At 45.9% G+C, this 27,500-nt stretch overlaps 1 protein-coding gene across 1 annotated transcript in view; it reads left to right on the forward strand.

Annotated features, from left to right (window-relative positions):
* Positions 1 to 27,500, forward strand: part of LOC143283556 (diacylglycerol kinase zeta-like) — a 259,646-nt gene that overhangs the window by 95,116 nt on the left and 137,030 nt on the right. The window contains exon 2 of the mRNA XM_076589802.1: positions 14,752 to 14,863. Within this exon, the coding sequence (XP_076445917.1) occupies positions 14,752 to 14,863 (112 nt within the window). The remainder of the gene's footprint in view (positions 1 to 14,751; positions 14,864 to 27,500) is intronic.

Raw genomic sequence — 27,500 nt, forward strand, 5'->3', positions numbered from 1 at the left:
CACCCTCTCCATGTCATATTCCTGTTTCGATATTGCATTGTTAAGAAAAACAACAACAACAACAACAAAAAACGCGTTACCCAGTTTTGTCGTCGTTGTAGGAAAAAAAAAAAAAAGAAATAAGAAAAAAAGCCTGTATGTGTCTTTCACATCACCCGCCCCCGCCGCCCCCCTCCCCCCTCCCATTGTCTCTCCCCTTAGAAACTGGAATGGAGAACAAATTGGTTTTTTTTTATTTTATTTTTTTTTTTATTCATGTTTGTGTCTCTGACTGTCTGTATGCCTGTGTGTGTCTCCCTCTCTCTCTCTCTCTCTGTGTCGCTGTCTGTGTGTGACGGGTTTCAGCCAGGCTTTGGGTAATAATCCTGTTGATAAAAGGAGGAAACATTATGCTGATCGAAATGGATCCTTTTTTTTTTTTTCTTAATGAAAAATGCGAGCAAATGGATTTCATCCAGTTTTAGACACTGTCTCTGGCCGGAGGCACTTAAGAGGATACAAGCCCGTGGGAGAAAAAAAGATGGGCAAATCCTGTGTAATCCTGTTCAGAATTCGTCATTGCTGTTTTATATGCTGTTCCTTTTGCTTTTCTTCTTCTTCTTCTTCTTCTTCTCATTGGGTTGTTTTTCTTTTCATTAAATACAAGTTGGTTTAGAGTTTCGTAGTGATTTGAAAATAGCATGTGTTACGGTGTGTAATGGATCGAATTCTGTGGATTTCTTGCTTCTTGATATTTGTTTTTTTTTTCGATTTCTGAAAATTATCAACGAGTTTTGTTCCTTCTTGGAATTGAGGTATTGAGGTATTATCACAGTGGTGTGTCTTGCCAGTGTTGTCGATTTGTGTAAAACATAATGAAATAGAACACAAAATGAAACCATTAAGACAGTGTGTAGAACTCTCTCTCTCTCTCTCTCTCTCTCTCTCTGTCTGTGTTTCTCACTCTGTCTGTCTGTCTGTCTCTCTCTCTCTGTGCGTGTGTGTGTGTTTGTGTGTGTGTGTGCGTGTGTTCAAGCTTCACTGTGTGTCTGTGTGTGCGTGTGTGTGTGTGTGTGTGTGTGTGTGTGTGTGTGTGTGTGTGTGCAAACTTCACTGTGTGTGTGTGTGTGTGTGTGTGTGTGTGTGTGTGTGTGTGTGTCTGTGTGTGCAAACTTCAGTGTGTGTATGTGTGGTGTGCGTGCGTGTGTGTATATATATGTCTGTGTGTATGTGTGTGTGCGTGCGTTTGTGTATGTATATGTGTGTGTGTGTGTGTGTGTGTGCACGCGCGCCCCCAGAAAGGAATGGACGGAAGGAGACCTAGCAGAATGACAGGACGGGAAGCAAAATGCCGTGAGGAAGAGGGGGGGGTTGCGGGTTGCATCATGCCTGCTGGACACAATGAAACTAATGTCTTGACTTGACTGACAGCCCGTCCGCTTTCTTTCTCTGTCTGGCCCCCTGTTCCTTCATTTCCTTCATCTCTCTCTTCCCTCTTCTCTCCCCCTCGCCCCCCTCTTCGTCTTCTTCTTCTTCTTTCTTCTTCTTTCTTCTTCGTCTTCTTCTTCTTTCTTCTTCATCTTCTTCCCCCCACCTGCCCCCCGTCCCCTCCCCCCCCATCCCCTCTGCATCCCGTTGGTAGTCCCTCCTTCTTTCCCTCCCTCCCTCTTTCCATCCATCCATCTATCCATCCATCCTTCCTCCCTTCTCTCTTCTGTCCCTCCGTTTGCCCCTCCCCTCTCCACCCCGATGGTAGTCCCTCCTTCTTTCCCTCCCTCCCTCTTTCCATCCTTCCTTCCTTCCTTCCTTTCTTCCTTCCCCCCTTCTGTCCCTCCGTTTGCCCCTCCCCTCTCCATACCGTTGGTAGTCCCTCCTTCTTTCTCTCACTCCCTCTTTCCATCCATCCATCCATCCATCCATCCTTCCTCCCTTCTCTCTTCTGTCCCTCCGTTTGAACCCTCCCCTCTCCACCCCGATGGTAGTCCCTCCTTCTTTCCCTCACTGTCTCCTTCTTTCTATCCATCCTTCCTTCCTCCCTTCTCTCTTCTCTCCCTCCGTTTGAACCCTCCCCTCTCCATACCGTTGGTAGTCCCTCCTTCTTTCCCTCCCTCTCTTCTTCTTTCTATCCATCCTTCCTTCCTTCCTTCCTTCCTTCCTTCCTTCCTCCCTTCTCTCTTCTCTCCCTCCGTTTGCCCCTCCCCTCTCCATACCGTTGGTAGTCCCTCCTTCTTTCTCCTCACTCTCTTCTTCTTTCTATCCATCCTTCCTTCCTTCCTTCCTCCCTTCTCTCTTCTCTCCCTCCGTTTGCCCCTCCCCTCTCCATACCGTTGGTAGTCCCTCCTTCTTTCCCTCCCTCTCTCCCTCCCTCTTTCCATCCATCCTTCCTTCCTTCCTTCCTTCCTCCCTTCTCTCTTCTGTCCCTCCGTTTGAACCCTCCCCTCTCCACCCCGATGGTAGTCCCTCCTTCTTTCTCTCCCTCCCTCTTTCCATCCATACTTCCTTTCTTTCTTCCTTCCTCCCTTCTCTCTTCTGTCCCTCCGTTTGAATCCTCCCCTCTCCACCCCGATGGTAGTCCCTCCTTCTTTCTCCTCACTCTCTCCTTCTTTCCATCCATTCTTCCTTTCTTTCTTCCTTCCTCCCTTCTGTCCTTCGGTTTGCCCCTCCCCTTTCCATACCGTTGGTAGTCCCTCCTTCTTTCCCTCCATCCAGTCCGCAGACATGGACACCTCTCCATGAAAACTGAAACCCCGTCTCCCCATTGGTAACAGTCCACATGTCGTCCTGCGAGATTTTGCCTCACATGTCCTGTCTCCCTCTGCTCCGTGTGGTAACATGCAGGAAGTGATCGTGTTTTGGGGGTGTTGGACCTTTCATCGATCAGTATACGTGCATACAAACATACATACATTTGTATGTATATACATACATACATAGAAAGAGATAGGTGAAAGGGGTCTTTGCGAAATGTGAACTGGATTCACATCGTGTTCTTGTCGTTCTGTTCGTGTTTCCACATCCTTCCTCCACCTCACCCCACCTCACCCCGACACCACCCCCTCCCACTTCTGTGTGACTGTCTCTTTCTGTCGCTTTCTCCCTCCCTCCCTCCCTCCCTCCCTCTCTTTTCCATTGTCTCCCCTCCCTCTCTCTGTATCTCTATCTCTGTCTCTCTCTGTCTCTCACCCTCTTTCTCTCTCTCTCTCTGTCTCCCACTTTGGAAGCCCACGATTTCTTCACAATCCCACGATTTCTCTCAGTATCACTTTGTGAGAAATCGATAGGAAAAACAAATAAAACTGCACGCAGGAAAAAAAACAACAAAAACAACAAAAAAAAAAAGGGTGGCGCTGTAGTATAGCGGCGCGCTCTCCCTGGGGAGAGCAGCCCGAATTTCACACAGAGAAATCTGTTGTGATAAGAAGAAATACAAATACAAGAAATCGTGGGATTGCGAGAAATCGTGGTCGTTCCCCTCCCACGTTTTTCTCTTCATTGCGAGAAACCGTGGGGGGGGGGGGGGGGGGGGGGGGGGGGGGGGGTGAGAAATCGTGGGAAGTCACCTTTATTTTGTATTTAAAATATTTCCTTTATCATCGGAGTTGGCTTCTTGTCTTTTCCCAGTGCAAATCTAAGAGAAAAATGAGAGAGAAAAAGAAACAAGAAATCGGGGAAACGATAACGACGATCACGATAATGACAGTGGCGTTAGCGAAGACATCAACAATAGACGTCGAAGGTGATGGCACAGTACTGGTTTAGGAAAGTGCGAGTGTGTGTGTGTGTGTGTGTGTGTGTGTGTGTGTGTGTTAGTGAGTGAGTGAGTGTGTGTTTGTGTGTGTGTGTGTGTGTAGCTTTGATTGGACAGGCAGGTAGGTAGGTCGGTAGTAAAGTGCACAGATACGTAGATAGTTAAATAGATGTACCTTGATCTGGATATGCATTAACACGTAGGTAGATAGGTAGGGTGACAGTCAAACCTACAGACATATAGACAATAGATAGATATGTCAAGAAAGACGCTACACACACACACACACACACACACACACACGACGGATGGACGGAGAGAATATCGGATTTGTCACATGAGAAGTAAAACAAAACAAAAAGGAAGAAAGAAAGGGGGGGGGGGGGGGAATGCCCTGGAACAAAGTAGATGTTAAACTGATTTGATTTCTTCTTCTTCTTCTTCTTCTTGAAGTTGAATTGACAGAAAAGGTTGTGGGCGTGCGGAAGGGGGAGAGAAAGATGAGAGACAGACAGACAGAGAAAGAGAGAGGGAGAGAAAAGAGAAGAAGATAGAAAGAACGCAAAGAGATGATGTGGAAGTTGAGACAAAGATCCGGAGACGGTGGGGAGGGGGGGGAGGGGGGGGACGGGGGCTAGGGGTGGGTGGGTGGGGGAGGGTCCTTTACCGTGGCTGGAGAATTGACAGGAGACAAAGATGGCTGTGTCGTCCTTTCTGTAGATGGCTCTGTCCTTTCTGTAGATGGCTTTGTCGTCCTTTCTGTAGATTGCTCTATCGTCCTTTCTGTAGATGGCTCTATCGTCCTTTCTGTAGACGGCTCTATCGTCCTTTCTGTAGATGGCTGTGTCGTCCTTTCTGTAGATGGCTCTATCGTCCTTTCTGTAGATGGCTCTGTCGTCCTTTCTGTAGATGGCTCTGTCGTCCTTTCTGTAGATGGCTCTGTCGTCCTTTCTGTAGATGGCTGTCGTCCTTTCTGTAGATGGCTGTGTCGTCCTTTCTGTAGACGGCTCTATCGTCCTTTCTGTAGATGGCTCTATCGTCCTTTCTGTAGACGGCTCTGTCCTTTCTGTAGATGGCTCTATCGTCCTTTCTGTAGATGGCTCTGTCGTCCTTTCTGTAGATGGCTGTGTCGTCCTTTCTGTAGATGGCTGTATCGTCCTTTCTGTAGATGGCTGTATCGTCCTTTCTGTAGATGGCTCTGTCGTCCTTTCTGTAGACGGCTCTATCGTCCTTTCTGTAGATGGCTGTGTCGTCCTTTCTGTAGATGGCTCTATCGTCCTTTCTGTAGATGGCTCTGTCGTCCTTTCTGTAGATGGCTCTATCGTCCTTTCTGTAGACGGCTCTGTCGTCCTTTCTGTAGATGGCTCTGTCGTCCTTTCTGTAGATGGCTGTCGTCCTTTCTGTAGATGGCTGTCGTCCTTTCTGTAGACGGCTCTGTCGTCCTTTCTGTAGATGGCTCTATCGTCCTTTCTGTAGATGGCTGTCGTCCTTTCTGTAGATGGCTGTCGTCCTTTCTGTAGACGGCTCTGTCGTCCGTTCTGTAGATGGCTCTGTCGTCCTTTCTGTAGATGGCTGTCGTCCTTTCTGTAGATGGCTGTCGTCCTTTCTGTAGATGGCTCTATCGTCCTTTCTGTAGATGGCTGTGTCGTCCTTTCTGTAGATGGCTCTATCGTCCTTTCTGTAGATGGCTCTATCGTCCTTTCTGTAGATGGCTGTATCGTCCTTTCTGTAGATGGCTGTGTCGTCCTTTCTGTAGATGGCTCTGTCGTCCTTTCTGTAGATGGCTCTGTCGTCCTTTCTGTAGATGGCTCTGTCCTTTCTGTAGATGGCTCTGTCGTCCTTTCTGTAGATGGCTGTGTCGTCCTTTCTGTAGATGGCTGTCGTCCTTTCTGTAGATGGCTGTCGTCCTTTCTGTAGACGGCTCTGTCGTCCTTTCTGTAGATGGCTCTGTCGTCCTTTCTGTAGATGGTTCTGTCCTTTCTGTAGATGGCTCTATCGTCCTTTCTGTAGATGGCTGTGTCGTCCTTTCTGTAGATGGCTCTATCGTCCTTTCTGTAGATGGCTCTGTCGTCCTTTCTGTAGATGGCTGTGTCGTCCTTTCTGTAGATGGCTCTGTCGTCCTTTCTGTAGATGGCTCTATCGTCCTTTCTGCAGCTTTATGCGTTTTTGTCGGGTGAAATCCCCTGAAATGCAGACTGGTCTTAGAATGCTTGTGTCTTTCTCGTGTGTGTGTGTGTGTGTGTGTTTCTGTCTGTGTCTGTGTCTCTGTCTGTCTGTCTGTCTGTCTGTCTCTCTCTCTCTCTCTCTCCCTCTCTCGTTCGCTCGCTCTCTGTTTTTCCCTACCTCCCACCCACCCACCCACCCACCCTCTCTCTCTCTGTCTCTGTCTCTGTCTCTCTCTCTCTCTGTATTCTGTTTGCTGTGTACTGCCCAAGTGTTGGAGACGAATGACTGAAAATAAGACATTGGCCCCCGTGTCACATGTACTTTTAAGCTAATGACAAAGTGCCAAAGTGTAGCAAATCTCTTATTAGTTTATGTTGCTTCAGTTCCGTTTTTTTTTTTTTTTTGGTTCCATTTTTATCTATTTTGCACCATTTTGTTCTGATTAGTACCTACTATGTCACCAGAGCTTTTCAGCTAATGACATTAAACATTTAAGTTTTTCTCTCTGTCTGTCTGTCTGTCTGTCTGTCTCTGTCTGTCTGTCTCTCTGTCTCTCTTTGTGTGTCTCTGTCTGTCTGTCTGTCTCTGTCTCTGTCTCTCTGTCTCTCTCTCTCTAAATGGCAAAATCATTGAAGAAGTCGACAGTCACAAGGTTCTTGGAGTAATTATTGATAACAACTTGACCTGTTCTGATCATATATCAATGTTATGTAAAACTGTTTCCAAAAAGGTATATCAGCTTTCTAAAAAAAATTTTTTTTTTAAATTTACATTCTCGAAAAATATTTTTTCACGCCTACATTGAATCGTATATAAACTATGCCTCAACTGTTTGGGATTCAGCGAGTGATAACATCCTAAAACCACTCATAAGTCTTCATAGGCGTGCTCTTAAATTAGTTATTCTAAAATCTTCCTCTTTATATGTTTCTGATTACAGAGAACTTGATATATTGCCAGTGAAAATTAAACTTAAATATAATAAAGCCATAATTTTTTTTTTTATGTTCAAAATATTATCAGGTTATAGCCCACCCTCTCTCATAAGTAATTTTCCAGTAAATAGTCACCGTCACACACATAAAATAACCTTGCCTCGGCCAAGAATTGATCTTTGCGAAACAAGTCTCACATACTGTGGTGGATATTTATGGACTTCTATTCCATCTACACTTTGATATGAACTCCAGTCTCAGTGTCTTCAAAAAGGTCATATCAGAAACATCTAATGTCAGAGCTAAGTTCTACGAATCCTTGAAATTACTGAGACTGATAAACAAGTGATGTATTCTCAGTATCCTTGTCTATGTGTCCATCTCCTTTCCTCCCTTCCTCCCTCCCCCCCCCCCCTCTCTCTCTCTCGCTCTCTCTCTCTCTCAACAGTTTTCCTCTCTCTCCTTCTTCGTATCTCTTCCTTCCTTGCCTTCTTCCTTCCCTCTCTCCTTCACACATATGCATACTATGGTATTTTGTGGGGAATTGTGTGTTTTCTATGCCATTTATTTGTTCTTCTTGTTGTTGTTGTTGCCATGCGATGTGTATGTTGTTGTTTTTTTCCTACTTTTTTTTTCAATCTTCTTCCTAGATTATACGTTTTCTTTACGAGAGTAGGATGAAAACAGGCCGATAAGTGCCTGTTCCTTTTCCCTCAATACAAAAAAAGTTTCGATATTTTGATTTCTCTCTGTGTGTCTGTTTCTCTTTCCGTCTGCCTCTGTCCTCCTCTCTGTGTCTCTGTCTTCGTGTGTGTGTGTGTGTGTGTGTGTGTCTGTGTCTGTGTCTGTGTGTCTGTCTGTCTGTCTGTCTGTCTGTCTGTCTGTCTTTGTCTCTCTCTGTCTTCGTGTGTGTGTGTGTGTGTGTGTCTGTCTGTCTGTCTGTCTGTCTGTCTTTGTCTCTGTGTCTCTCTCTCTCTGTCTTCGTGTGTGTGTGTGTGTGTCTGTGTCTGTGTCTGTGTCTGTGTGTCTGTCTTTGTCTCTCTCTCCTCCTCTCTCTGTCTGTGTCTCTGTCTCCTCCTCTCTCTGTCTGTGTCTCTGTCTCCTCCTCTCTCTGTCTTTGTCTCTCTCTCCTCCTCTCTCTGTCTTTGTCTCTCTCTCCTCCTCTCTCTGTCTGTGTCTCTCTCTCCTCCTCTCTCTGTCTTTGTCTCTCTCTCCTCCTCTCTCTGTCTGTGTCTCTGTCTCCTCCTCTCTCTGTCTTTGTCTTCGTGCGTCTCTGCTTGTCTGTCTCTCTATCTGTCTCTCTCTCCGTCTGTGTCTCTCTGTTTATATGTATGGGATTTTTGTTCAGTATAACTCTCTCTCTCTCTCTCTCTGGCTCACTCGCTCGCTGTTTTGCTCTTCCTACCCCCCCCCCCCCCCTTCCCCCTCCCACACCCCCACCACCATCATCCCACTTTCCCTTTCCAACTGGTCATTTGATCAGACGAATCTTTTCGAGATGAACCTTAGTTCACGCGACCTGTTATCTTGTTTTCCTTCTGATTATGCAGTGTTCTTCTTTCTTAATTTCTTTCTTTCTTCTTCTTCTTCTTCTTCCCCTCCTCCTCCTCTTTCTTCTTCTTCTTCTTCTTCTCCTCCTCCTCTTCCTCCTCCTCCTCCGCCATCTTCTTCTCCTCCTCCTGCTTCTTCTTCTTCTTCTTCTTCCCCTCCTCCTCCTTCTTCTTCTTCTTCTTCTTCCCCTCCTCCTCTTTCTTCTTCTTCTTCTTCTTCTTCTTCTTCTTCTTCTTCTTCTTCTCTTTCTTCTTCTTCTTCTTCTTCTTCTTCTTCTTCTTCTTCTTCTCCTCCTCCTGCTTCTTCTTCTTCTTCTTCTTCTTCTTCTTCTCCTCCCCTCTTCCCCCTCCTCCTCCTTCTTCTTCTTCTTCTCCCCCTCTTCCTCCTCCTCCTCCGCCATCTTCTTCTTCTTCTCCTCCTGCTTCTTCTTCTTCTTCTTCTTCTTTTGCCTTCTTTTTTTTTTCCCCAGTTCATTTCTTTCCTTGCCGTGTTTTTATTTATTTTTGTTTTTTAAAGACCATGTTAGACGTCAGAGATCAGTTCTCAAGTTGCACGGGAAAAGGTTAAAGGACCTAGTTGGAGTTTCCGCCCCCGCCTTGCATTGTGTCTTTTTTTTCTTTTTTTTTTTTTTTCGCTTTGCTTTTTGGGTTTTCTTCTTCTTTTTTTAATTTTCAGCTTGGCCGTGGAAGAAGCTGCATGATTTATTTATCGGCGTCCCGCCTTTTTCTCTCCACCTATTCCTTCCCTCCCTCCACTTTTTAGTTTTTATTTAAGTATATATATGTTTTGTTTTTTTGGTTTTTAAACATGTGTATATAGACGTATTAGACTTGACCTTGGCATCGAAAGTATAAACGTTTGCCTTCTCGATTCTATTTCAGTCAAGAAAATATCATTCTCTCTCTCTTTCTTTCTTCCCCTCTCTCTCTTTCTTTCTTCCTTCCCCTCTCTCTCTCTCTTCCTTCCCCTCTCTCTCTTTCTTTCTTCCCCTCTCTCTCTCTCTCTCTCTTTCTCTCTCTCTCTCCGTCTCTCTGTCTCACACATGCACGCACGCACACACCCGCAAACACACCTTTTAATTTCCGTAATTACGTTTCCGTGGATTTGTTTGTATCTGTCTATCGTGATGCCTGCACTTCTGCTCCCGCCGCCGGTATATATATATATATTTAGTCTGTTTCTCTCTGTTTCTGTCATCTTCTCTTTGTCTCTATCTGTCTATCCCTGCCTGTGTCTCTCTCTGTCTCTGTCTGTCTCTTTCTGTTAAAAGCATCGACGATTCTGTACTTGTGTGTGTTCGTGACAAAGGTATTTATTCAAACTTTTTTCAGTGTCCAAGAGGGGTTAAACAAGGTTGTATGCTAAGCCCACAGCTGTTTTCCTTTTTCATCAATGAATTGGCAGTGGGGTTGTCAGAGTAGGGTAGACATGGAATACAAATGATACATGGCGCAACAGAATTGTTCTGAATGCTATTTGCTGATGATGTTGTTCTCTTGTCTGACACACCCATAGGGTTACAAAATCAATTAAATGCCCTTTAGCAAGAAACAGACTACAACTAACAGTAAATCTCGATAAGACCAATATTAGTTTTCCGCAATGGAGGTCATCTTTCGACTCGTGAAAAATGGTGCTATGGTGTTATACAGAAATAAAAGTAACCAATACATATAAATATTTTAGGAATGTTATGAACAACAAAATTGAGTTTGACGTCTGCGTGGAATGAAGCAAATAGAAAAGGGAAAAAAGGTGTAATCCAAATTATAAAATCACTCAGGAGACTGCGTTCGACTGACGCACAGCTTTTCTGGAAACTTTTCGGCACACAAATCGAACCAGCCTTGAACTATGGAGCGGGAATATGGGGACTCGTGTCAAAAACCAAATGGAAAAGGTACATACATTTGCAATGAAGCGCTTTCATGGTGTCCCATTACATTTATTAAACACTAGAATGTGTGGCGAAACCGGCAGGTACCCATTGCATATTGATCAATTGTAAAATGCATAAGATACTGGCTCAAACTAACAAGATTGTCAACATCACAATTGTGTATACAAGCATACGAGACGCTGCTACTGCAAGAGGAGAAGCGCGAACAGAACTGGGTATTCCACATCATGAAAACACTAAAGGAACATGGATTTGGTCTTTTTTGGATGTGTCAAGGAGTAGGGCACGAGAGCGGCTTTGTATCGGAAATTAAAGACAGACTTATAGCATGTTACAAACAAAACTGGCACGAAAAAATAGAGAGCAAGTATAAATGGTTCAGTTCATTTAAATCAATATTTCAAACAGAAAAGTATATTAAGATTATAACAAATAAATGGCATAAAATCTTCTTCGCGAAGCTCAGATTGAGAGTACTTGGACTGAATACCAACAGAAGATGGTTCGATTCAGACGTTGCAACATCTCCTTGCCCAATGTGCGGCGAAAGCCCAGAAGATATAAACCATTTCATATTTAACTGCAAAAGATACAATGAATTACGAAGAAGAAAACAACTGCATCATTTTCAATACAGCTACAGCGCAGAGAAAAGATTTGTTCGGCATACTGATGACAGAAAATAAAGGTATGATACTTTCACTTGCAAAATATGTATCTGAGGCAATAAATATACAGAAAACGTCCATCATCGGTCCAAATACTCATTAATCAATTAAAATTAGTATTGGTTCTATGGGGGGAAAAAGCATAGATAAAAAAAAGGGCTACATTTGGATGGTCAATCTCCACATTGTAATTATTTGATGTGTTCGTATTGATATGATGGGTTTTGATGTTACATGCGTAAATATTTATTGTATGACTTATATGTAATTTAGTGTGTGTTTGTATTGATATGATGTGTGTCGATGTTACATGCGTAAATATTTATTGTATGACTTATATGTAATTTAGTGTGTGTTTGTATTGATATGATGTGTGTCGATGTTACATGCGTAAATATTTATTGTATGACTTATATGTAATTTAGTATGTGTTTGTATTGATATGATGTGTGTCGATTTACATGCGTAGATATTTAACATAATGATTTGTCTGTACTTTGATTTCTGTGTACTGTCCAAACCTTGGAGATGAACGACTGAAAAAAGGCAGATTACCCCCCTCTCGCGTGTACTTTTAATCTAATGACAAAGTGCCATAAGTTAGATTATGTTCTTTCAATTCTGTTTTTTTTTCTCCCCCTTTCTGTTCCATTTCATCTGTTTTGTATCCTTTTGTTCTGATTAGTACCTACTATGTCACCAGAGCTTTTCAGCTGATGACATTAAACATTTCAGTGTTCAGTGTTCAGCGTCTCTCTCTGTCCTGAAACACACACACACACACACACACACACACACACACACACACACACACACACTCTCTCTCTCTCTCTCTCTCTCTCTCTCTCTCTCTCTACCTATCACCAGCTCTTGTTTGTTATATCAATCTTTCATCAGCCTGATGGAATTGCAGCCTACTTTCCCTGCTGATGCCACCCATCCACGGCATTTTCCGTTTTCTCTCTCTCTCTCTCTCTCTGTGTCTGTCTTGTCTGTCTGTCTGTCTGTCTCTATGTCTCTCTCTCTCTGTTTCTCTCCCTCCCCCCCCCCCCCAATCTCTCTCTGTCTCTCTCCTGTTCTCCTCTCTCTCCCTCCCTCTCTCTCCCTCCCCTCCACCCCCCATCTCTCTGTTTCTTTCTCCCTCTGTCTCTCTCTATGTCTCCCTCTCCCCCTCTCTCTCCATCTCTCTCTCACTTTCTCTCTCTTTGAATTTTTATTCATTCTTTCTGTCTACGTTTTGTCTTTCGTTGTTGGATGTAGTTGTTAATTAAACACGTGGGGAAACTGCACTCCCAAACGTGTTTCATCAGCGGCGATGCGTAACTAACTGCTATCGGCTATTGTTTGTACACTTTTCTGCAGCCCCTCGTCAAGAAAGGCTGCTCGCTTCTTAGTACTGCCTCTTCTACCTTGATTAGCCCCCAGTCTCGCCCCCCCCCCCTCGCCCCCCCCCCAACCCCTGGGGTGTTCGTTTTCATTGTTGTTGTTGTTGCTGCTGTCAGTTGCGTTTAATTCACTTTGTTCTTAGATGAAGGCGATGTTAAAAAACAACAACAAAAAAAACAAAAACAAAAAAAAACCGTGTGCGCGTGTGTTATGTACGGACGGATCACGAAGCAACCTCGTCTACCTTGATTAAAACTCTCTCTCCTGGGCTGTTTGTTACTGTTGCTGTTGTTGTCAGTTGCGTTTAATTCACTTTGTTTAGTTGGAGGTGACGTTTAAAAAAAAAAAAACGTGTGCACAATATGTGTCCGCGTGACTGAATGACGTGGAGGAAAGAGGACGATGACGATTAATTCACTTTGTTTAGTTTAAGGTGACGTTAAAGAAAAAAAACACACAAAAAAACATGTGCACAATATGTGTGCGCGTGACTGAATGACGTGGAAGAAAGAGAACGATGACGATTAATTCACTTTGTTTAGTTTAAGGTGATGTTAACTCTCTCCATACGAAGGGCGAAAGAGACGACGTTAACAGCGTTTCACCCCAATTACCATCATCAAAATATTGCAAGCGGAATGCTCTTATACCGAAGAGGTGAATGTTGACAAAGAATACCACAATTCTGACGACGGAAGCTAAAGGTTGGGCCATTCAGACACCCACTGGACATCCGAGGGGTCTGTGTAGAGGAGAAGAGAGGACTGGCCGTACTGAGTGAGTTAAAGAAAAACAAAAAAACGTGTGCACAATATGTGTGCGCGTGACTGAATGATGTGGAGGAAAGAGAACTTCTTCTTCTGCGTTCACTCGTATGCACACGAGTGGGCTTTTACGTGTATGACCGTTTTACCCCGCCATGTAGGCAGCCATACTCCGTTTTCGGGGGTGTGCATGCTGGGTATGTTCTTGTTTCCATAACACACCGAACGCTGACATGGATTACAGGGTCTTTAACGTGCGTATTTGATCTTCTGCTTGCATATACACACGAGAGGGGGTTCAAGCACTAGCAGGTCTGCACATATGTTGACCTGGGAGATCGTAAAAATTCTCCACCCTTTACCCACCAGGCGCCGTCACCGTGATTCGAACCCGGGACCCTCAGATTGACAGTCCAACGCTTTAACCACTCGGCTATTGCGCCCGTCGAGGAAAGAGAACGATGACGATGACCCAAGACTGCTAGCATCTGTCGGCGGGCTGCAGCCGGCCTGCCTGATGTGCAAATTGTCATGATTCCGCGTGTGACAGTTTGGTCTGTCCGGAAACCGGCGATATGAATTAGTAAATAAGTAAGCTCGCAATTCAGTGAGTTGACGTGTGCGTGTGTGTGTGTGTGTGTGTGTGTGTGTGTGTGTGTGTGTGTGTGTGTGTGAGAGAGAGAGAGAGAGAGAGAGGGGGGGAACGGAAAATGCCGTGGATGGGTGGCATCAGCAGGCAAAGTAGGCTGCAATTCCATCAGGCTGATGAAAGATTGATATGACAAACAGGAGCTGGTGCTTTGCTTTGATGTTTTACTGTCATTGACTGTACAGTCCTTGTGACAGGGGGGAACACTACATTTTCAAGAGACACAAGATCAGACAAACATAGTATCAATCAACATTCTCACCACACACACAAATAATAATAATAATGATAATGGATACTTATATAGCACACTATCCAGAAATCTGCTCTAGGTGCTTTACAAAAACGCTTTTGTTAACATAAAACATTATATATATGTTACATACACACACCAAAATGTGACTACACACACACACACACACACACACACACACACACCGGCGCGCGCGCGCGCGCGCTGCATACATACATTTTAACATACATGTGTTTCTAACAGCTACCCTAACACATACGCACACATAGGCCGGCACAAACTTACATAAACACACGCACACACAATACACATTCATATACATGCATGTAGTTATGTACACATACATATGTATACACACATAGTCAAGCACAGCTAACGCAAAGGAAGTGGACCTGCCACAATTGAACTTACTGCTGAGGGAAAAGGTGAGTTTTGAGACGACATTTAAAAGATGCACAAATAATGCATATACACAAAATGAGACAAACGTAAAACAGCCAATAACGTCTGTCAGCTCGACCATTCGTGGTGAGTGACTATTCTTGCATACACATACACACGTGAAACAAATGATGAGCGCCCAATGGCAGCCGTCAATCGGCTCTACCCAGGTAGACAGCCTGCTGTTGTGCAAAATGACCCCGTGTTTGTAAAGGGCTTAGAGCTCGGTCTCCGACCGAGGACAAGCGTTATAGAAGTATCAGTATGACCTGAAATGAAGGTGGTGTGTGGTGTGTGTGTGTGTGTTGCAGGAAAGCCATCGCCAAGAGCAGCAACTTCAGCAACGCCACCTACCTCCACCCGCAACATGCCGAGTTTCCTGGCTACAAGAAACCAGACCTCAAGTCCTCTGTCGACTGGACGGTGAGGCTTCTGTGTGTGTGCCTGTACGTGTGTCTGTGTCTGTGTGTATGTCTCTGTATGTGTGTGGGTTTTTTGTGAGTTTTTTTTTTTTTACATGTGTGTGTGTGTGTGTGTCTGCGTGCGTGTGTGTGTGTGTGTGTGTGTGTGTGTGTGTGGTTGTAGGCGTGTGTGTGTGTGTGTGTGTGTGTGTGTGTGCGCGCGCGCGTAAAATGAATGACGAGGGCAGTATAAGAAACAATGCTGTCAGTGAGTAACGCTCCAGAATAGGTTTGTTCCCTTCACGTGTGCTGAATGAATTAACCAACAAATGGAGCAATAAGGCATGGAAAAATTCTGCCCCCACCTCCCCCCACACCTCCCTCCCCCCCTGCCCATACATACCAAACTCATCAACAAGCCAAATGGAGCAATTAAAAGACACCCAAACCCTCCACCACCACCACCACCACCACCATCTCTTCAGCATTGCACCATACCAAGTCACCGCATTTGTCCTAATGTATACCTTCTCCATCCACGATCATGGTCACTCAAGACTCCACGCACACATCCCCACCCCCAACACACGCCTCATTTTCCCCCCTACCCACACACACACACCCTACACCCTCACCACCCCCACACCCCCACCCCCACACTCTCCACACACCCCACCCTCCCTACACCCTTCCCACACCCCACACCCACCCCACACCCCATACTCTCCCCACACCCCACACCCTTCCCACACCACACCCCCACACCCCACACCCTTCCCACACCCACACACCCCACACCCCACACACACCCCACACCCCACACTCTCCCCCGCACCCCACACCCTTCCCACACCCCACACCCCGCACCCTCCCCACACACACCCCCACACCCACACACCCCTTCCCACACCCCACAACCCCACACTCTCCCCGCACCCCACACCCTTCCCACACCCCACACCACACCCCCACACCCCACACCCTTCCCACACCCACACGCACTCCACACTCTCCCCCACACCCCGCACCCACCCCACACCCCGCACCCTCCCCACACCACACCCCCACACCCTTCCCACACCTCCCCCCCACACCCCACACCCCACATACCACACCTCCCACACCCCACACCCTCCCCTCACCTTACACCCACACAATCAGGACACAACAAGATCGCAAACTCGGTGTGGCTCGGGGGAGCCTCGGAACTGACCGGTTAACAAAGCCTCTTGGGTCTGGGTCGTTGGTGGTTTGGGTTCGAGCCGTACCAGCCGGGCCCGGGAGTGAGTGGCGTTTGAACTAATAGCCGAATGTTTAAAGCGTTGGACTTTCAAGGGTCCCGGGTTCGAATCTCGGTAACGGCGCCTGGTGGGTAAAGGGTGGAGATTTTTCCGATCTCTCAGGTCAACATATGTGTTGACCTGCTTGTGCCTGAACCCTCTTCGTGTGTATTCGTAAGCAGAAGATCAAATACGCACGTTAAAGATCCTGTAATCAATGTCAGCGTTCGGTGGTGGGTTATGGAAACAAGAACATACCCAGCATGCACCTCCCCGAAAACGGAATAAGGCTGCTTTCATGGCGGGGTAAAAACGGTCATACACGTAAAAGTCCACTCGTGTACATACGAGCGAACGTGGGAAGCTGCAGCCCACGAAGGAAGAAGAAGAAGAAGAGAAGAAAGCGTCGTGACGACTGCTGAGGGTGGTGCTGTGAGGACGAGAGGTGGCTCACCTGCCATCACAGTGTCTGTGAGGTTCGGGTCTGGGTTCGATTCCCTTGCTCTCGCACTTTTCTTTCCAAGAAGAAAGAGAAACCACCCGTAGGTGCTGGGGAGGACCCAGAGAAGCACTGTCTCCACCCGCCCTTGGAACGAACAATCCTGCACCACCCTTGGAGGCCTGCGCTGTGTTCACGATGGGTGCAGGCACGCGCAGGACACTCCATTGAGAATTCAAGGGACATAACTGCTCCCGAACAGAGGCAGAGGAGAACACAGGATGCAACTCGCGACAGCCTTAAAAGAAGTATCCCCATGGGTGTACCAGCCAGTATTCCATGACTGCAGAGCCCACCGGCAAAAGACACCACCCTCCACCTGCTGAGCACACCCCAGAGACCAAACCGCTCCTGCCCGCAGACGGATGAAGACAGTGGATTCAGTGTTGTTCCAAGGCCCTGCTCAACTAGCTGTTTGTGATGGGTTCAGTGTTGTTCCAAGGCCCTGCTCACCTGGCTGTTTGTGATGGGTTCAGTGTTGTTCCAAGGCCCTGTTCACCTGGCTGTTTGTGATGGGTTCAGTGTTGTTCCAAGGCCCTGTCACCTGGCTGTTTGTGATGGGTTCAGTGTTGTTCCAAGGCCCTGCTCAACTGGCTGTTTGTGATGGGTTCAGTGTTGTTCCAAGGCCCTGCTCAACTGGCTGTTTGTGATGGGTTCAGTGTTGTTCCAAGGCCCTGCTCACCTGGCTGTTTGTGATGGGTTCAGTGTTGTTCCAAGGCCCTGCTCACCTGGCTGTTTGTGATGGGTTCAGTGTTGTTCCAAGGCCCTGTCCACCTGGCTGTTTGTGATGGGTTCAGTGTTGTTCCAAGGCCCTGTCCACCTGGCTGTTTGTGATGGGTTCAGTGTTGTTCCAAGGCCCTGCTCACCTGGCTGTTTGTGATGGGTTCAGTGTTGTTCCAAGGCCTGTCCACCTGGCTGTTTGTGATGGGTTCAGTGTTGTTCCAAGGCCCTGCTCACCTGGCTGTTTGTGATGGGTTCAGTGTTGTTCCAAGGCCCTGCTCCACTGGCTGTTTGTGATGGGTTCAGTGTTGTTCCAAGGCCCTGTCCACCTGGCTGTTTGTGATGGGTTCAGTGTTGTTCCAAGGCCCTGCTCACCTGGCTGTTTGTGATGGGTTCAGTGTTGTTCCAAGGCCCTGCTCACCTGGCTGTTTGTGATGGGTTCAGTGTTGTTCCAAGGCCCTGCTCACCTGGCTGTTTGTGATGGGTTCAGTGTTGTTCCAAGGCCCTGTCCACCTGGCTGTTTGTGATGGGTTCAGTGTTGTTCCAAGGCCCTGCTCAACTGGCTGTTTGTGATGGGTTCAGTGTTGTTCCAAGGCCCTGCTCAACTGGCTGTTTGTGATGGGTTCAGTGTTGTTCCAAGGCCCTGCTCACCTGGCTGTTTGTGATGGGTTCAGTGTTGTTCCAAGGCCCTGCTCAACTGGCTGTTTGTGATGGGTTCAGTGTTGTTCCAAGGCCCTGCTCACCTGGCTGTTTGTGATGGGTTCAGTGTTGTTCCAAGGCCCTGCTCACCTGGCTGTTTGTGATGGGTTCAGTGTTGTTCCAAGGCCCTGTCCACCTGGCTGTTTGTGATGGGTTCAGTGTTGTTCCAAGGCCCTGTCCACCTGGCTGTTTGTGATGGGTTCAGTGTTGTTCCAAGGCCCTTCTCACCTGGCTGTTTATGATGGGTTCAGTGTTGTTCCAAGGCCCTGTCCACCTTACTGTTTGTGATGGATTCAGTGTTGTTCCAAGGCCCTTCTCACCTGGCTGTTTATGATGGGTTCAGTGTTGTTCCAAGGCCCTGCTCAACTGTCCACCTGGCTGTTTGTGATGGGTTCAGTGTTGTTCCAAGGCCCTGCTCAACTGGCTGTTTGTAATGGGTTCAGTGTTGTTCCAAGGCCCTGCTCAACTGGCTGTTTGTGATGGGTTCAGTGTTGTTCCAAGGCCCTTCTCACCTGGCTGTTTATGATGGGTTCAGTGTTGTTCCAAGGCCCTTCTCAACTGGCTGTTTGTGATGGGTTCAGTGTTGTTCCAAGGCCCTGCTCACCTGGCTGTTTGTGATGGGTTCAGTGTTGTTCCAAGGCCCTGCTCACCTGGCTGTTTGTGATGGGTTCAGTGTTGTTCCAAGGCCCTGCTCACCTGGCTGTTTGTGATGGGTTCAGTGTTGTTCCAAGGCCCTGTCCACCTGGCTGTTTGTGATGGGTTCAGTGTTGTTCCAAGGCCCTGTCCACCTGGCTGTTTGTGATGGGTTCAGTGTTGTTCCAAGGCCCTGCTCAACTGGTTGTTTGTGATGGGTTCAGTGTTGTTCCAAGGCCCTGCTCAACTGGCTGTTTGTGATGGATTCAGTGTTGTTCCAAGGCCCTGCTCAACTGGCTGTTTGTGATGGGTTCAGTGTTGTTCCAAGGCCCTGCTCAACTGGCTGTTTGTGATGGGTTCAGTGTTGTTCCAAGGCCCTGCTCACCTGGCTGTTTGTGATGGGTTCAGTGTTGTTCCAAGGCCCTGCTCACCTGGCTGTTTGTGATGGGTTCAGTGTTGTTCCAAGGCCCTGCTCAACTGGCTGTTTGTGATGGGTTCAGTGTTGTTCCAAGGCCCTGTCCACCTGGCTGTTTGTGATGGGTTCAGTGTTGTTCCAAAGCCCTGCTCACCTGGCTGTTTGTGATGGGTTCAGTGTTGTTCCAAGGCCCTGTCCACCTGGCTGTTTGTGATGGGTTCAGTGTTGTTCCAAGGCCCTGCTCAACTGGCTGTTTGTGATGGGTTCAGTGTTGTTCCAAGGCCCTGTCCACCTTACTGTTTGTGATGGGTTCAGTGTTGTTCCAAGGCCCTGCTCAACTGGCTGTTTGTGATGGGTTCAGTGTTGTTCCAAGGCCCTGCTCAACTGGCTGTTTGTGATGGTTTCAGTGTTGTTCCAAGGCCCTGTCCACCTGGCTGTTTGTGATGAGTTCAGTGTTGTTCCAAGGCCCTGTCCACCTTACTGTTTGTGATGGGTTCAGTGTTGTTCCAAGGCCCTGCTCAACTAGCTGTTTGTGATGGGTTCAGTGTTGTTCCAAGGCCCTGCTCAACTGGCTGTTTGTGATGGGTTCAGTGTTGTTCCAAGGCCCTGTCCACCTTACTGTTTGTGATGGGTTCAGTGTTGTTCCAAGGCCCTGCTCACCTGGCTGTTTGTGATGAGTTCAGTGTTGTTCCAAGGCCCTGCTCAACTGGCTGTTTGTGATGGGTTCAGTGTTGTTCCAAGGCCCTGCTCAACTGGCTGTTTGTGATGGGTTCAGTGTTGTTCCAAGGCCCTGCTCAACTGGTTGTTTGTGATGGGTTCAGTGTTGTTCCAAGGCCCTGCTCAACTGGCTGTTTGTGATGGGTTCAGTGTTGTTCCAAGGCCCTGCTCAACTGGCTGTTTGTGATGGGTTCAGTGTTGTTCCAAGGCCCTGCTCAACTGGCTGTTTGTGATGGGTTCAGTGTTGTTCCAAGGCCCTGCTCAACTGGTTGTTTGTGATGGGTTCAGTGTTGTTCCAAGGCCCTGCTCACCTGGCTGTTTGTGATGGGTTCAGTGTTGTTCCAAGGCCCTGCTCACCTGGCTGTTTGTGATGGGTTCAGTGTTGTTCCAAGGCCCTGCTCAACTGGCTGTTTGTGATGGATTCAGTGTTGACGAGCAGCATGCTTTTTTTTTGCCTTGTTTTGACGCCTTCACAATACTGTGTGCCAATGTCCAGTGATGGAAAAGGTTTTACAGCTAGCTGTCTGTCTGTCTGTCTGTCTGTCTGTCTGTCTCTCTCTCTCTCTCTGTATTAAGTATTCACTATAACTACATTTATATGCGTACATGTCTGTGTGTCTCTTAGAACAACGGCAGATGTGTAAGTCGGCCAAAGTGCTAATATCTTCACCGTTGGAAAATAAAGATTCATTCATTCATTCATTCATTCTCTCTCCATCTCTCTTTATCTCTATGTCTCTCTGCCTCTTTTTCTCTCTGTCTCTATCTCTCTCTCTCTATCTCTCTTTGTCTCTCTCACTCTGTCTGTCTCTCTCTGTCCATCTGTCTTTATCTCTCTGTCTCTATTTCTCTCTGTCTCTCTCTATCTCTCCTTTTCTCTCTCACTCTGTCTCTCTCTGTCTCTCTCTCTCTCACTCTCTCTCTTTCTCTCTCTCACCTTGTCTCTCTGTCTCTCTCTCTCTGTCTCATTGTCTCCATCATGCATGTCGACATCGATTTTTCTTTCCCTCCATCCGCTTCACCCCTCCCCCCCCCCCCCCCCCCCCCCCCCCCCCCCCCCCGTTCCCTCGTTGTCGTTATTGATGATGACAAAGTAGACATTGAAGAAAACCCAACACCTCCAGGGGCAGATTGAAAAGAAAAAAATCGAACACAAGCTCAGCACACTGTAGATATAAAACGTCGAATAAAAAGATAAAAGGCGAATAACAGCAACACTCGGCATACGCGTAAAAAACAAATTGATAAAAAAAATGATAAGATAAAAATGTGTGTCAACATGTGTGCAGAATATACATTGCATGGACATACACTGTATATACTAGTAACGCGTGCTGCAATGTTAACAAGCAATTTCAGGCGAACACATATTGGTGTACAATGGACAATTAAGCTAGTGTTTGTTTCCCCCTCTCTCTCTCTCTCTCTCTCTCTCTCTCTCTCTCTCTCTCACACACACACACACACACACACACACACACACACACACACACACACTGAAGAAAAATGCTGCTTCAGAAAATAAGAACAACGCCTACCTACCTGACAAAGAGTAATTCCTACAAAGTCAGCAAGCACGAGCAGCCGGATTCTGTCACAGAGGAGCTAAGCAGTGAAGAGAAATTGGTCGTGATTGAATTGTGATAATGACAGACTCTAACGACCACCTGTTTCTTTCAGTCTAGGGGAGGCAGACTATCTGTTGGTGGCCATGACTGGGGGAAGGACGTGGTGGAGTGGGGTGGTGTGGGGTGGGGCGGGGCGGAGCATGCCTTAGATAAAGAGACTGGTGAACGCTGCCAGGAGGCTGTGTGTTAGATGGGGGGGGTGGGGGTGGGGAGGGGCGTGTCAGGGTCCCCATGTGAAGGACGGAAAAGCATTCCTCCTTTTTTGGGGCACGCCAGAGGACAGGGTGGGTGTTAGTTGTGCCGGTGGAGCTGGTTGCTGCTGTTCCCTCTGCAGGGCCTTCTGGGGAAAGGTGTCTGGCAGTTTCCCTTCTGTCTCTCTCTGTCTGTCTTTGTCTCTGTCTCTGTCTCCCTCTCCCTCTCCCCCCTGCCCCCCCTCTCTCTCTATGTCCGTCTGTCTGTCTGTCTGTCTGTCTCTCTTTCTCTCTGTGTCTCTGTCTCCCCCTCTCTCGGTCTCTCTCTGTCTCTTTCCCTCTCCCCCTCCCCCCTCTCTTTGTCTGTCTGTCTGTCTGTCTCTCTCTCGATATATATATATATATATATATCATTCCTTCCCTGTGTGTGTGTGTGTGTGTGTGTGTGTGTGTGTGTCCCCCTCTCCCTCTCTCTCTCCCACACATCTCTCTGTCTCTGTCTCTCTCTCTCTCCCCCTCCCTCCCTCCCTCCCTCTCTTGTATCTGAATGTCTGCTGCTCACCGAGATGTGTTTTTTTTTTTCCCCTGTCCTTTTCGTTGATTTAAGCTGCACAAAATCTGCCCATTTCCCTCCTGGTGTATGGTTTATCATTGATAGAGATGTGTGTAGGTTGTTGTTTTTTTTCCACTTGCTTATCTTCTCTTTACATAACCTGAGAGGTTTTTTTGTTGTTGTTTTTTTTTCCTGCTTATTTTCTGCCTTTCCCATGTGGCAAGGCTTAAAAAGCAGGGTGGTTTCCTGTGCCTTAGGTTTTTTTTTTATGAACTACCTCCCTCCCTCCCTCTCTCCCTCCCTCCCTCTCTCTCTCTCCCTCCCTCCCTGCCCCCATCTCTCTCTCTCTTCCTCCCTCTCTCTCTCCCTCCCCTCTCTCCCTCCCTCTCTCTCTCTCTCACTCCTCCCTCCCCCCCTCTCTCTCTCCCTCTCCCTCCCTCCCTCTCTCTCTCTCCCTCTCTCTATCTGTGCTTCTTTGTGTGTGTGTGTGTGTGTGTGTGTGTGTGTGTGTGTGTGTGTGTGTGTTGTCTTCCTTTTATAATATGTATTTTCACTTTGATATTAGCCAAGTAATGTGAGTGTTTCCGTGTGTGTGTGTGTGTGTGTGTGTGTGTGCGTGCGCGCGCTTGCGCGTGCGTGCTTGCGTGCTTGCAGTTGAGTTTGAATATGCGCGTGTGAGTGAAATTGGAATACAGATAAAAGGAGGATTTATTCGAACGTTTCAGTCAACATCCCGTAAATAATAGTGTGAATATATTCGTGCATGCGTGCGCGCGCGCCGTCTGTGTGTGGTCATGTTTGCATCCGTGCTTGTGAGTGTGTGTGTGTGCGCGCGCGCGCGCGTGCTTGCGAATGTGTTTTGAATTTTAAGGACAACGGTTTTACATGCGTTCGTTTTGTTTATGATACTTTTTTTGTCTTTGGATTAAAAAGAAAATTTATAAGTATATGTTTTTTTGTTGTTGTTTTTTTTCTTTCCGTTTATGGATATTAATTCCCGTGTGCATTAGCTTATTTCCAATAGATGTGAGGGATATTTTCAGCGCTCGTTGCAGTTGCCATCAAGACGAAAGTGAAAGTTATGGGTATTTTGGGACGCAGTTTGTGTGGCAAGCCCGTCAGTTTTTGAACATAATTCTGTGGTTTCCTGGTTTTTGTTGTTGTTGTTGGGGGAATAAACCTGATACTTTTTGACACACATTGGGCGATAAACCTGTGATTTTTTTATTTTTAGAATGATAATATTTGTTTATTTCAGACAGAAGAAATGTGTCATCAGCGTACTTTGTTTTCATGTTTAATTCCTAGTAAATTCAGTGAAAAATACCACCTTTCCATATTTTGGATTTTTTTTTTTCTCACTCAGAATGTGTGTGTGTGTGTGTGTGTGTGTGTGTGTGTGTGTGTGTGTGTGTGTGATTTTTGTTGGTACATTAATACATATTCATTCCGAGATTATGTTCAAAGATGGATTTTTATATTGCACACGAACGTACTTAAACAACATCAAGACACGCACACACATACACTCACATACACTCTCACATACACTCTCTCACATAATCACACACACACACACACACACACACACACACACACACACACACACACACACTCTCTCTCTCTCTCTCTCTCTCTCTCTCACACACACACACACACACACACACACACACACACACACACACACACACACACACACACACACACAGACAGAGAGGGAACCGAGGATTAGCAACTTTGAAAAAAAAAAAAGAAAGAAAGATACAGAATTAAAACAAAAGAAAGAAAAATGAAGTGGATATTTTGCTGTTTCTTCGTGAAAAACAACAACAACAAAATATACCAGGATATTATCATTGTTGTTATTATTATTATCATTGTTATTATAAAGCATGCACATCATCAATCAGTTGTGTACAGTACAACCAACTATTGATAAATCCATTAAAATGGATAGCAATATGTTCTTTTGAATCTAGAATCTCATGCACTAATCTAATCTGAAAACAGTTTAATTTCTTAAAATTTTTTAGATTAGAGTGATTTCCTATTTTAAATCTAATCATAATGGTAAGAGTTGGAGTTGTAAAAATTTGGACAGAATTAGAGTGGTATCACATTTGAAATAGACATGGAATGGTGCCTTATATTAAATCGAATTAGAATGACAAGAATAAGAGTTGTGTCATGTTTTAGATAGAATTGGAGTGGTGTCATATTTCGATTTCGATTAAAGCGGTGTCACTTCACAGAGGGAATAAGGGGTGTGTGTGTGTGTGTGTGTTAAAGATGAACGAGAGTGGTGTCGCTTTTTTTTGTGTAATCTTTTTTCAGTTTACAGAATTTAGGTGAAGCCATTTTTCAGACAGGAGTGGAATGGTGTAATTTGTATTTTTTTTTTTTTTTTTTTATCACAGCAGATTTCTGTGTGAAATTCGGGCAGCGCTCCCCAGGGAGAGCGCGTCGCTACACTGAGAACGACATTTTTTTTTTTTTTTTGTATTTTTTCCTGTGTGCAGTTTTATTGACTCACTTGTGTAAACAGAGTCTATGTTTTAACCCGGTGTTCGGTTGTCTGTGTGTGTGTGTGTGTGTGTGTGTGTGTGTGTGTGGTAAACTTTAACATTGACATTTTCTCTGCAACTACTTTGTCAGTTGACACCAAATTTGGCATAAAAATAGGAAAAATCCAGTTCTTTCCAGTCATCTTGTTTAAAACAATATTGCGCTTCTGGGATTGGCACAAAAAAATAAAGAATGAAGCCTAATTATATGCAAAGTGCATTTACTGTTATATTTATATTTTTTGTATTCTCTAAACTTGGCACTTTGATCCGATATTCTGACCCAACAGCTAGAGCAGTCATTATTATCATTTTTTGTTCAAACAGGAACTTCTTTTGCTAAGCATGGAATTTTTATTTATTTTGCAAACGTTTTGGTTCAGATAGTAAAAAGGGGAAATTACTCTGTAATGCTAGTGGAGTTAATTTGCTTTAAACTGATCTTTCTCATCTTAAACATTACATTTTGAAATTATACTCAATACATAAAAAGCTTGGATTTTTTTTTTTTTAAAAGTGCATGACAAGTGAGTCTTGAAGGCCTTGCCTCTCTTGTTTCAAAATGTAATTTAAAGCAAACTAAGTTCCCCAGCAGAGTAATTTCCCTTGTTCTGCTATCTTCACCAAAACGTTTGCAATAAATAAAACTTCCATGCTTAGCAAAAGAAGTTCCTGTTTGAACAAAAAATGATAATAATGACAGATCCTTTGTTGGGTCGAATATCAGATCAAAGTGCCAAGTTTAGAGAATACAAAAAATATAAATATAACAGTAAATGCATTATACTCAATACATAAAAACTTGGATTTTTTTAAAAGTGTATCACAAGGGAGTCTTGAAGGCCTTGCCTTTCTTGTTTGTTTTATTCCTATCGAAGTGGATTTCTTCCCATCTGTCCTTGCTAATCTACATCTATTACAAATAGCACACACATAAATGAAAGGAAAAGGTTTTCATGCAGAACTGTATACATAATGAAGAAAACAACCCCCTGGCCCCCCACACACACACATCCGTGCACACACATGCATACGAGAGAGAGAGAGGGAGAATGAATGAATGAATGAATGAATCTTTATTTTCCAACGGTGAAGACATTAGCACTTTGGCCGACTTACACATCTGCCGTTGATGAGATACACAAAAAAACACCAACCCACATAGGCATATAAATGTTGCTATACTTAATACATGTACAATGTACAAGTATAGCACAGCGTCAAACTGAGAGACACAACATCGCTCACATCTGTACGAAACCAGAGAGAATAATGAGGAGGCTTTTCTTTACTTTTTTTTTTTTTTTTTTTTTTTTAATTTTCCAGTAGTTTTTCTGTCCTGTGTTGATGTTGGTAATTGATGTGCTGTTTGCCAACAGAGTGATGAAGGGAGAGAAGTTTTTTGTTTTGTTTTTTTTTTAGTTATGTTTTTGTTGATGATTTTTTTTTTCTCTCTCTCTCTCCTGTGTTGACGTTGGATGATAGAAGCGCAGTTTCTCCGGGTCATGCCACCCCCACCCCCCACCCCCGCCCCCATTCACGCCTGCTTTCACTGCCGTTCATCTCGAGTCTTTGAATTTCACGGGGCCGCCTTGCCTCATTGCTTGTCGCCTTTGATGGCCCGCGTGCCGCGCGTGGCTTCTGTGATTGTGTGTGTGTGTGTGTGTGTGTGTGTGTCTGTGTGTGTAGGGTGGGGTGAAGGGGTGGGGGCATGTACGTACGTCGTTGTGTGTGTGTGGGGGGGGGGGGGGGATGTACGTTGTGTGTGTGTGTGTGTGTGAAGGGCTGAGAGAGAGAAAGAGAGAGAGAATAATGAGGAGGCTTTTCTTTACTTTTTCTCTTTTTTTTCTTCTTTTTTTTTTTTAAATAAATTTTCCAGTTGTTTTTTTTTCTTTCTGTCCTGTGTTGATGTTGGTAAATGATGTGCTGTTTGCCAACACAGTGATGAAGGGAGAGAGGATTTTTTTTTTTTTTTCAGTTACATTTTTATCTATTTTTTTTCTCTCCTGTGTTGACGTTGGGTGATAGAAGTGCAGTTTCTCCGTGTCAATTCCCCCACCCCCACCCCTTTCACTGCCGCACATCTCGAGTCTTTGACTTTCACGGGGCCGCCTTGCCTCATTGCTTGTCGCCTTTGATGGCCCGCGTGCCGTGCGTGGCTTGTGTGATTGTGTGTGTGTGTGTGTGTGTGTGTGTACAACGTGTGTGTGGGGTGGGGTGAGGAGGTGGGGGATGTACGTACGTAAGAGAGAGAGAGAGAGAGAGATCGTCGTGTGTGTGTGTGTGTGAGTTCGTTCGTCGTGTGTGTGTGTGTGTGTGTGTGTGTGAGAGAGAGAGAGAGAGTACGGCGTGTGTGTGTATGCGTGCGTGCGCGCGCGCGTGAGTGTGTGTGTGTGTGTGCGTGTGTGTGCGTGCTTGTATGTGTATGCGTATATGCGGAAGCGCGCGCGCGTGTGTGTGTATGCGTGTGTGTATGGAGGGGAGGGGCAGGTGTGGAGGAGTAAGGACAAGAGGCGGAGTGGATGTGTGAGGAAAGTGGTGTTGGTGGGTGGGTGGGTGGGTGGAAGGGGGAGAGGAGGACGTTGCTGGTGGGGCGGGGGAGGCGGGGGGCGTGCAGGTAGTATGGGGGTTTTTGTTGTTGTTGTTGTTGTTGTTTTTTGTCGTTTTTTTTCCCCCTGGAAACGAAAAGCAAAACACCAGACATGGCGAAGAACTTGACACGTGGTCTGAGTTTCACAGAGAGAGAGAGAGAGTTGGAAC

Source organism: Babylonia areolata, chromosome 6, assembly GCF_041734735.1.
Source record: "Babylonia areolata isolate BAREFJ2019XMU chromosome 6, ASM4173473v1, whole genome shotgun sequence".
Taxonomy (NCBI): domain Eukaryota; kingdom Metazoa; phylum Mollusca; class Gastropoda; order Neogastropoda; family Buccinidae; genus Babylonia; species Babylonia areolata.